Here is an 11,491-nt window from a genome sequence, read left to right on the forward strand (position 1 = left end):
GCAGCTAACGTGAGCACTCTGTTTACCCACCTATAAAATCCCCCCCCACTCTTCGTTTCCGATTGCACCTGACTGTTCTGTCTTCTTTCACCCCTATTAATAAAATTTTACTGTTTGACACCTATATATATATTGATACACACCTATACGTATATATTCAGTTGTGTGCACATTCTCTCTCTCTAGAGATATCGCATTCGAGAAGAGAAGCAGCGGAGATGGTGTCGACCCGGCGAAGTGGATCTCTACCGTTGAATAACAAGAGATCATCTTCGGCGTCCGATGATAACAACAAGCCTTCTTCTCCGAAACGTCAGAAGGCACTTTCGGTTTCTTTTACTTTCTGATTGTTTGTTTGTGTTTGAACTGGAAATGATCTGTTTTTTTTTATTGCTCGATTATTGAGTTTGGGGTTGATTTTTGAATGATTTTGGTGTAGGGTGAGAGCAGCAATGATAAAAATACTAGTATTAATGATGATAATTCGAAGGCATCAGAGCTGGAGCCGGCGGGGAATCCTAAGGAAATAAGCTCCACTGATCCGGCGGAACTCCCTGCAGCCGCGGTTCCAGCTGCCTCCGTCTTGGTCGCGGCTCCTGTGGTTGCTCAAGGCTAGTATATGCGAACTTGACTTTTGGATTTTGTTGCATGTATGTAGAAGGCTGAAATTTGGGGAATTTTGTGTGAATTTTCGAAATTCAGGGGCTGTGGCAGCTGTAGCGGATAAGCCGAGGAGCTCGTTCGCTTCGTGGAAGCAACATCTAGGTTTTGAAACAACAACGCCTTGGTGCCGGCTTCTCACCCAATCCTCGCTGGTAACTTTTTTTTTCTTTCTTTCATCTCCGGCTTCTCACCCAATCCTCGCTGGTAACTTTTTTTTTTCTTTCTTTCATCTGATTCTTTTTATATTTTTATGAGCTGGAGTTCTTGGTCTACATTTGTTGGATTTGGTAAAGTGGTCAGGCCTGATAAATATGGTCTTATACTTAATATCTCAGATGATTTCTTTCTTTTCTTTTTTCAATCTTTATTATTTTTAATCTTTTATGAGTGGAGTTCTTGGTGTACGTTAGTTCAAGTTTGTCGCTTAGACAAAGCTGAAGATAAAATTTTTATTATTTGATAATTACAAAATATTTAGTGATTTTAAATTGAAGGGAATGTTGACTAACAACAAGGTGCCTGTTTGCAGAACCCAACCGTTTCCGTGTACACAACCAATTTCTTAGTTGGCTCAAGCAAACAGGCGAATCTGTTGATCCGTGATCAAACCATCAGTGCAATCTTGTGTTCAATAAGGCTCACCCAGGTAATGCTTGTAAACAAAACTTAAAAAGTGGAACAATCTATCGTCTATAATTGTTTTCTTTTGTAACTGATTCTGGAAATGGATATGATACCTGCATTGCTAAAGAGATGGCCCCTACTTGTGGTTCTTCACTTGCAATGTATGTGTGGAATATTCCGAGCTATTTGGTATCTGCAATTTTCTTTTTTTTGCTTACTTTTTGTTGAAAATTATCAGCGAGATGATAAACCTGTTGCGGTGCTTGAGAGTCGGGGAAGCAAAGCATGTGTGCAAGTAAATGGTAAAGCAATCAAGAAAAATTCTAGTTCTGATCTCAATTCAGGGGACGAAGTGGTTTTTGGCTTTCTCGGAACTCATGCATATGTATCCTCAACGTATTTTGTTACAATTATTATTTGATTTTCAAGTCCAATTCGTGTTATTTCTCGTGGAGTCCTCAATGCCTATCCATATAGATTTTCCAGCAGCTACCTTATGAACACATTATCAAGAGCCCCCCACCAGATGTACAGGCTAACGTAGGAAAGCCGATTCATGTTGAAAGGCGAGCAGGAGATGCATCTGCTGTTGCTGGTGCTTCAATTTTGGCATCTCTTTCTAACCCACGGCAAGATTTATCACGGCTTAAGCCTACATCTCAGGCCAGTGGTAAAAATTACAGAGTGAGTGAACTGCCTTCCTCCCCCACTGTTAATGAGGATGAGCTTGATGGCCAAGAAGTTAACTCAGCTACAAACTTAGGGAGTGAAGCAGCTGTTGATGTCGGGGCTGCCAACAAGTTTGATGGCAGTATAGAACCTGGTTTAGAGGCAAGAAGCAATAATAGCCAAGCTGAACCTTTTCTTTCATTATGAAAGTTCATGTTATTAGATTTATCATGACTTAGGAGTAGCCAAAACTTTTGTGTGACAGGATGAAAGAGACTGGGTTAGGGATCCGATTCTGGCATCAGTATCTGGCATGTGCACACGAACTTCAGCATTTAGAGAAAGCATAATTGCCTCGATTCTACATGGGAGACAGCTAGAAGTTTCATTTGATAATTTCCCCTACTATTTGAGGTAGTGCTATGCAACTTCAGTTCAAATTTTTTTGAGGATTTAAAACTGGAGTCTATATTCACCCCATCATCTTCTATTGATTGTCTAGTTTTCCTACATACAAATTAAATTGTAGTCAGCATACAAAATGCATGTTGTTATCACTGAGTTATCAGTACTCACATATCTAATTAACTTGCAGTGAGAATACAAAAAGTGTTCTAGTTGGGGCTTCATATATACACCTGAAGCACAAGGACCAAGTTAAATTTACATCCGAACTTCCTACTCTGAATCCGAGAATTTTGCTTTCTGGTCCTGCAGGTCACTAATTGGTTTCACATAAGTATTTGTTAACCAGTAGGCTAATCTTCTTTGTATTGTTTCATGCGATTTAATTTAAAGCATGCCGTGTATTTTTCTTGTTTTTTCAGGGTCTGATATCTACCAAGAAATGTTGGCAAAGGCGCTTGCTCATTTTTTTGGGGCTAAATTGCTTATATTTGACAGCCATTCATTTTTGGGAGTAAGTTTAGATTGACCATTTCAATTTTATTGTTAAAACCTAAGTTTAGATTGACCATTCCATTTTTTTTTAAATGTGTTCCCTTTTTTGATTATTTTGTTTCCTGTGCTTTGGTAAAAATTTTGACGTATGGTACTTGTTTATGAATATTTTTTTAACCAAAAAAATGAAAGCCCAAAAGAAAAGCTTATATACTTATAATGGTCTTCTAATACCTGCATCTTTTATTTTTTTTCTGGCATAGTAACTGATTGAGAAAGTGTGTCTCCAATTTATCTTTGACTCTTATTTAATTTTTCAAACGAAAATGAAACCCAAAAGATTTTATAGAACAGTTTTTTAAGGAATGCATGTGAAAAGCATGCTTTTGGAACTAGATAGAACGACATTTTTTAGGTTATGAAGTTGTTCATTGGTCTTTTGAATTTTATTATTGAACCATATCTTTAAAAATCTCATAAAGAGGATCCAAAAAAAATATAATAAACAGATGAAATGTCATATATGGTTTATCCACTTTTTTTAGGGTTCTTCTAAGGATGCCGAGACTCTGAAAGAGGGAGTCAATGCAGAAAAAGTGTGCAATATGAGCAAGCAAGTCACTAGATCTACAGTGATCGGCAAGGACATTGGACTTACATCTGGTGAAGCAGACACCGCACTTAGTGCTCCACTTGGCTCCGACTCGTTGAAAATGGAAACTGATGTCATATCCAATTCAGTGAATGCTGCTAAGAACTCTTCTATTAAACTAGGTGAGTCGCGTTGTAATTAGTGTGGTTTAATTGTTTGTTTGTCTGCTCGCAGTCTAGTTTTGGAAAACCCTCTTGTCACAGTGACACATTTCTTTAATTTGTGATCCCTTGTGCTGATTGTTGCAAATTGATTTAGGTGATAGAGTTAAATTCATTGGTCTACCTTCTGGTGGAGTATATTCAAGTAATACGAGGTAATAACAATATCCCATGCCTTGCTTTCTTTACAGTCTTTGAGTTTGTGTCGCAGAAACAATTTGGTATTTATTACTATATTTGGCTTATTTCCTCTGGTGGTAACTGGTCGTGAATCACAGAGCTCTCCTGATATTAAATGAGGAATACAAATTGGCTTTTCATTGGGTGTTTGATTTGAAATTTTCGTTGATTCCTGTCCTCGAGAACAATACTTATGAAGTGATTGTGAGTTAGAAAAGGAGGATGAGGCCAAAATTATCTTTCATTACTTTGATAAAATCATCCTATTGGATACAATTACAAAACATCCTTATATACACGTAACAAAATCCAAGAAAAGGGAATAAAATATATACACCTCTTCTTCTGTTGTAACCAAAATAACAGAACAAATAAGATAAAATTTCCTCAACAAATGTTAGTAATTATCCTTGGAGTTCTTTGTCTACATATTCCTCAACTCATATGGCTAGGTGTCACTCATCCGTTATCTTTGTACAATTAAACCCATATATATTTGGGTAAATCTTACATGTCCAATATACTCATTAGTTCTCACTCACTATGACTTGATTTTACTATAACATCTAGAATGTAGTATGCACTTTTTATATGCTAATGTCCTTTATCAATATACATGTCTTTTCTAACTTAGATTTCACCTAGGTTTGCAAATAACACCTTTTTAGCTCGACTTTTAGGGGACCAACTCCTGGAATGCGAGGGAAGGTTCTCTTGCCTTTTGAAGATAACCCTCTTTCAAAAATTGGTGTAAGATTTGACAGACTCGTAGCAGATGGGGTTGATTTTGGAGGTCTTTGTGATAATGGTCATGGATTCTTCTGCCATGGTGATACTCAGCTTGATAAGATCTCTATTTTATTTCTGTTAGCTTTGTAGAATATGAAATTCGGAGTTTGCTTTATTCCTCATAATTACATTATGCTTTTTTCCATCTAGCCAATGAACTTCGCTTGGATACCTCTGGCATTGAGGATATGGACAAGTTGTTTATTAACACCATGTTTGAGGTGTGGTCACTTTTCTTTTCAAAATCACTGGGTTTACATTGAAATGGTTACTTAATATCACCCAATTTTACTCTTCCCAATTGCTAGACTGTATTTGAAGAGAGCAGGGATTCTCCTTTCATTTTGTTTATGAAAGATGCAGAGAAGTCCATGGCAGGAAGTTCAGAATCGTATGCTATTTTTAAGAACAAGCTTGAGAAGCTCCCTGATAATGTCGTAGTTATTGGAACACACATTCAAACTGACAATTCTAAGGAAAAGGTAGAATTCGTCACAAATCCATCTACATTCTTTACATGCTTCATGATTGTTCTAATCAAGCTTCATGGGTTGACATAAATAAATTGACATTAAGTATGAGTCAAAATCTTAATACATATACTTTGGGATTCATTCGTAAATCCAGTTTTCTCTTCTGCAGTCTCACCCTGGCGGTTTGCTTTTCACAAAATTCGGCGGCCACCAGACTGCGTTGCTTGACTTGACGTTCCCTGTAAGGATCTGTTGAAAATTTATGTCTAGATTGTTATTATATTGTTTGCGTTGTTTAAGAGGATACAATATGTTTCATCTTTAGCCATGAAGCATGTATTTGTGCCTCACAAAGTGAGGGCTTTGCTAGTCTGTCTTATTTAGCAATGTTTCTAGCATTTCAAGCTGTCTTACATTTATATGAGGGCTTTGTCTTACCATGAAACTCGTCTATCTTATCGAAGTTATGTATCCATCATCATTATTTGTTACAAACATTGTTATAGTTCTTCAAAGCTAGATTAAGAATAATGGAACATATATAAACTGTGTGTGTTTTTTTCTTTAATTCAAACCTCTTGTGTACTGGGCAGTAAATAACACGAGCAAATTCTTGAATTATATGCATATGTATATATATATGTATGTATGCATGCACGTGAGGTGCACACATCCTATTAGCTAGACTATCAACTCCTCCTAGAAGGAACTATAAACTACTCGTCTTTAAACAGCTAATACCAACTAAGAAAATTACAAATAATGCAATTTGAAATCCTAGGATATTTGTGTCTTCCTTTGACCTGATTGATAAAAATTTGACATGCCAAAAGGTTCGCTCTAATGAGTCTCAAGAAAAAAAAATATCAAAAGAGGAGGAGATCCAACAAGAAAGGAGTATTACCGATATCGAGAAGTCTCCAATCTATCGCCCTATAACAAGATCGATAATGCAGGGCGCCATAAATTGGTATTAGAGCTCGTTGTTATGGGATTTTTAAGTTTCACAACAGCAGTTTGAGGCATTTATGCTGAGTGCACCTTAACTTGAACCTTGAGCTACCTAGACTGACCAACTCCTCTAAAAGCGGAACCTATAGACTATCACAAAAGGAAGCGACAATAAATTGTGTAATTTAAAATCTTGAATAATTACTCATAGATTAACTTTTCATCTCGGGCTTACCTTGAACGAGGCATTCTTTATTAAGAAAATTACACCTGTTCGTAATTTTTTCTTTTTTGGTTCTCATCATATACCTGGTATATCCTAGTTGCTTGTGTTTGATCGGCTAACATTGTTCCAGATAAAGATTATTTCTTGTGTCATGGGATAGCGAAACAGCTCTCAGAATTCTCAACTCATCACATGTTTTATTGCCCTCATATGATGTGGATTTGACTATACCAGGATAGTTTTGGGAGGCTGAATGATAGAGCTAAGGATGTTACCAAGGCAACTAAGCTTTTGTCAAAACTGTTTCCTAATAAAGTAACAATTCACATGCCTCAGGTTTGTTGCTGGAATTCCTTTTTCGTAATATTTTTTGGCAAACCAAATTGCATAATGATGCTGATCAACATCTCAGGATGAAGCTCATCTGGTTAGTTGGAAGCGTCAATTAGATCAGGATGCTGAAACCCTGAAAGTGAAAGCAAATTTGTATAATTTACGAACTGTGAGTTTTCTTTTCATTATGAAAGTGACCCCATAAATTTCATTTATATATGATTGTTATAGGCTGGCAAATATTATGATTTCACTTAGCACTTGAACTACTCATGATGCAGATATCCTTTTGGTGAACATATGTAATTTCTTCTTTATGTATCACTATTCATACTTTTTCAATGTTTATTCTAGAAATGATACAGTTTATGATAACTTGTCCTCATCGAATATAATCTCTAACCTGAATGCACAGAGAGGCTGAGTAACATGAACACCTGCACTTATATGGAGAATGACCGGCAATTACAAATATAAATCAGAAGCTTTTGTTGAATTCAGATCTTTTGTAGTATTTAACTGGTGTATGACTCAGTATTTACTTCAGACCTTTCTAATATTGCTAGGATGCCATTTTTTGCATGACAGAGTTAAGATTATAACTTTTTCCACCCAAAAAATAGTTGAAAAAAAATTGTGAATGGGTTTGTGCTTACACTCTGGCATTTGTACTTTGTTGTTTTTAACGTCATTCCTGTGCAGTTGTTTTTTAGAGATAAGAGGATAAGATGGGATTAGTTTGTTCATTCATGTAATTAAAATGTGAAGAAGGATGTTTCAGTTAATGTTGGCTATGATCAGTTCATGCAAGTCTCACTAAAGTGATGGGCTTCGCATACCGATAAATCTTGATTATTCAACAATCATTCTCTTATCATTTCAACTGAAACCAGCTCTACAGTACGAGGTCATTTGACTTTTGCTTTGTATTTTTATATACAGGTCCTAAACCGTAATGGTTTGGGGTGTGATGGATTAGAAACTTTAAGCATCAAAGACCAATCCCTTACAAATGAAAGTATGCATTTCTTTTGCATGTCTTTATCATATACTAGCTTTGGTTTACTTAATGATTTCCATGTGAAATGATAAACTTGTGAACATGAGAGAATGGCATAAGTTTTAGAATGTTTTGAAGGTGCGGAAAAGGTTGTTGGATGGGCTTTAAGTCATCATTTGATGACGAACCCTAAAGCTGAAGCAGATGCGAGGCTTGTTTTATCTACAGAAAGGTAATTGAAAGAAGCCACTTTTTATTTACAAAATATCAATCAGTATTCAGAATCAAACTAATGTGGCACTCTTGTTGCAGCATTCAATATGGGATTGAAATTTTACAATCCATAATGAATGAATCCAAGAATTTAAAGAAGTCCCTCAAGGTGATACTTTGTTGCTTGACACCATATTCATTTGTTGTTGATTTGTGAATCTGCTATTTGTATCTTCAATTTGGGTTTTCCCAGGATGTTGTGACTGAAAATGAATTTGAGAAGAGGCTTCTAGCTGATGTAATCCCAGCCAGTGATATCGGAGTGACATTTGATGATATAGGAGCACTGGAAAATGTTAAAGACACATTGAAGGAGTTGGTGATGCTTCCTTTACAGAGGCCAGAACTTTTCTGCAAGGGTCAACTCACCAAGGTGACATTTTTATTCCTTTTTTATGTGATTGTTCCCTTGATGCAAGAAGGAGATTTCGGGTGAAGGAACTAATCTGTATTTTCACAATTTTTACTATTTTCAGTTACCTTTTATGTTGAGTTTGTTTTCATTTTTCTTGAATTATTATTCATATTTAATATACATTTTGTTTAAAAAATACACATGAGACATGACCCCTTTTTCTGGTTTGTGAGGTTATTTTCTGTGCCGATCATGTTACTGTTTTCCCTTCCATTTTGTTCAGATTTTTTTATTTATTTATTGTTTATAATATGTATTTTTTTGTTCAGAATAATTTCCATGATACAGATGAAAGATTGTAAATTTTTTTTAATATTGAAAGATTGTAATTTTGCTCGAGTCATTTATCACTAAATAGAAAAATGATTTCTTTAGACTATTGTCATAATTGCTCATAATCCTTAACCCTTTTGAATTAAGATGTTGCATTCACTCTCTTTCAATCTTGCAATGTGCATTCAAATGCTTATTTTTGTTGCCTCTGAGATTTAATCTTTTCTGGCATTGCTTGACTGGTTGGATAGTTAAATATTATTGTGGCTAGCTTGCGCTCTGTGTTAAGAACCTCCAAATCTATTCTCATGCAGCCTTGCAAGGGTATACTTTTATTTGGGCCCCCTGGAACAGGAAAAACCATGCTTGCTAAAGCTGTGGCCACTGAAGCTGGTGCTAACTTCATTAACATTTCAATGTCCAGCATAACATCGAAGGTTATTCGATAAAAAGCTCAACTTACCGTTGTAAAATTCCGCTGATGTCATAATGTTCTCATGTTGCACCACCATTCTTTGTGTTTGCAGTGGTTTGGTGAGGGTGAGAAATATGTCAAGGCTGTCTTCTCACTAGCCAGCAAAATTGCTCCAAGCGTTATCTTTGTTGATGAAGTATGCCATGTTACTCTACATTATGATGTGTTTTCTCCTTGTGATATTCTTCATAATTAGAGCTTAAGAACCCAAAAAAGTTGCTACTCTAGCTCGAGTTTGATCAAGTAGTAACTTGCAAATCAAATTACTTGAGCCAGAGCTTGTGCAGTTGTGCTTGAATTAGGAGTTGGACGATGCGGTGTCTAAAATGCTTCTCTTTATAAAGTTTTTAATTCTTGATATGAGTGATAAATTCATGGTAAGACAAAATATTATGACAAAATATGAAAGGGTATCGTAGCTTGAGCTCCATTAGTTGGATGCTGTATGTGGGGACTTGAGCTGTTTATGAGTTGCTTAAAGTTCTGTCAAAACTGGGCACCATCTGAGCTCACATGACACATTAAGCATTTATTCTCTGACCGCTGTGCTTTTCCTTGTTTTGTAGGTAGATAGCATGCTGGGGAGAAGGGAAAACCCTGGAGAACATGAGGCCATGCGTAAAATGAAAAATGAGTTCATGGTGAATTGGGATGGACTGCGAACAAAAGACACAGAGCGCGTTTTGGTACTTGCTGCAACAAACAGGCCTTTCGACCTAGATGAAGCTGTAATAAGGCGGCTGCCTCGCAGGTAAGAACAAGACTGAGAACATCTTCGAGAAGTTTGATCTTGAGCACAAAATGTTTGATGATTGCACTTGTATTGTGTTGTCTGTAGATTGATGGTCAACTTACCAGATGCTGCTAATAGAGCAAAAATCCTAAGAGTGATACTAGCAAAAGAGGACTTGTCTGCTGACATGGATTTGGATTCAGTATCAAGTATGACGGATGGTTATTCTGGAAGTGATCTAAAGGTTGGGCCTAAAGGCTTAAGTTGTGAGAGATTGGTAGTTGCAGGGCTCTACTTAAGTTAACTTCCGTGTTTTGTTTCAGAATTTGTGTGTCACAGCTGCACATCGCCCAATTAGAGAGATTTTGGAAAAAGAGAAAAAGGTATTTTTTTCCTTAATTTATATCATGTAGATGGGAAAATTAAACTGAGTGGCATCTATTTCCTGTTTCGGGTTTTTACTGTTGCAAGTGTGCCTCACGAATCATGTTTTGTGTTGTGTCAAATTCTTGTAAATTTCCATTTCCCAAGCTTTTTAGCATGTTTCCTTTGTTATATCATCTATTGAATTATTTGTGGGGATAATCAAGCTTTAGAATCCATTTTGGATTTTTTTTATCTTATTCTCGATGTATCCTGGTGGCTTTGTTTCTTTCTTTACCACTTCCTATTTTGGAGAAATTGTTTCTCATAGGGATGTTATCAAATAGTTTATCTGAAGAGATGATTACCTTTGTTTTTGTTTTTGGAATTTCTATCTTCATCTATCTAACTGCTATGGTTAATATCAGGAGCAAGCCGCTGCTCTTGCTGATGGGAGGACTCCACCGGCTTTAAGTGGGAGTGCTGATATTCGCCCCCTAAATATAGATGACTTCAGATTTGCTCACGAAAGGGTAGGAAGAAATCACATGAAAATGTCATTTTATATCTCCTACTTGTTCCTTGTTCTAAATTTATTTATTTTCATTCGACCTAGGTCTGCGCAAGTGTTTCATCAGAGTCGATAAACATGACAGAGCTTCATCAGTGGAACGAACTTTACGGTGAAGGAGGCTCGAGACGGAAGAAATCCCTCAGCTACTTCATGTAAAGGTTCGCATTTGTACAATTTGTTCTTTCCTTCTCATCGCCAGCATTCTCCACCCATTCTAGATCCAACTTCTCCATTGGATATGCATGTGAAAACTCACCGCATCGTACAATGAAGTATAGGTTTCTATTGTACACTTGTGTTCTAAATTATGAGATGGTGTAAGGTTAGAAGAGCCTCCCCAAGTGAAAATTATTGGCTACTCTAGCTTTGTTTTGTGTCCCATCTCTCTCCTGTTAAATAGAAAATGTCAGGCAGGATTCAGTTTAAGTTTTTGCGACTGCACAAGAATTAGTCGGATCCTGTGCATATATATTTATTGCCGTCCTTCATTGTTTTAATTGTTGCTAACTTATACTAATAAGGAAACGTGGTTTCTTTCATTCCTTCCGTCAGCTGAAGTTTTAGTTTTGAGTTAGCTGGTGTTGGCGACATTACTTGTCCTGCCAGTGGAGTACTATGTGACCTGAATTTATGTAGATTTTAAAACATGCAAAGTATTACTATTAGATGTAACTTTTTATATATCGTGATGCTCGGTTATACAATTGGTATGACTTTGATTTAAATTACAGTGTTGGCCACCGTCAAAACTTTACATTCGAGTT

The 11,491-nt window shown here is 36.4% G+C and overlaps 1 protein-coding gene across 1 annotated transcript; it reads left to right on the forward strand.

Annotated features, from left to right (window-relative positions):
- The first annotated feature begins 109 nt into the window (after nucleotides 1–109).
- On the forward strand, nucleotides 110–11,406 carry LOC140976459 (uncharacterized). The gene is made up of 28 exons (XM_073440615.1): nucleotides 110–320; nucleotides 440–611; nucleotides 703–815; nucleotides 1,193–1,309; nucleotides 1,526–1,672; nucleotides 1,765–2,118; nucleotides 2,222–2,370; nucleotides 2,552–2,673; nucleotides 2,784–2,875; nucleotides 3,402–3,630; nucleotides 3,767–3,824; nucleotides 4,518–4,678; nucleotides 4,789–4,859; nucleotides 4,947–5,120; nucleotides 5,281–5,352; nucleotides 6,523–6,624; nucleotides 6,701–6,790; nucleotides 7,564–7,639; nucleotides 7,760–7,853; nucleotides 7,934–8,003; nucleotides 8,088–8,267; nucleotides 8,897–9,019; nucleotides 9,110–9,193; nucleotides 9,624–9,808; nucleotides 9,896–10,034; nucleotides 10,114–10,173; nucleotides 10,582–10,686; nucleotides 10,770–11,406. Exons 1-28 carry the CDS (start codon nucleotides 219–221, stop codon nucleotides 10,881–10,883), a joined length of 3,555 nt encoding a protein of 1,184 aa, XP_073296716.1. The 5' UTR covers nucleotides 110–218; the 3' UTR covers nucleotides 10,884–11,406.
- Nucleotides 11,407–11,491: the final 85 nt, after the last annotated feature.

This window comes from Primulina huaijiensis, chromosome 5 (assembly GCF_012295235.1).
Source record: "Primulina huaijiensis isolate GDHJ02 chromosome 5, ASM1229523v2, whole genome shotgun sequence".
NCBI lineage: Eukaryota > Viridiplantae > Streptophyta > Magnoliopsida > Lamiales > Gesneriaceae > Primulina > Primulina huaijiensis.

What these genes read in the sequence shown, in the direction of transcription:
- LOC140976459 (XM_073440615.1), top strand. Translation starts at nt 219, where the DNA reads ATGGTGTCGACCCGGCGAAGTGGATCTCTACCGTTGAATAACAAGAGA. An exon ending in GTTCAATAAGGCTCACCCAG is followed by an intron (nt 1,310 to 1,525) that starts GTAATGCTTGTA and finishes GAAAATTATCAG; the next exon opens with CGAGATGATAAACCTGTTGC. An exon ending in TTTGCTTTCTGGTCCTGCAG is followed by an intron (nt 2,674 to 2,783) that starts GTCACTAATTGG and finishes TTGTTTTTTCAG; the next exon opens with GGTCTGATATCTACCAAGAA.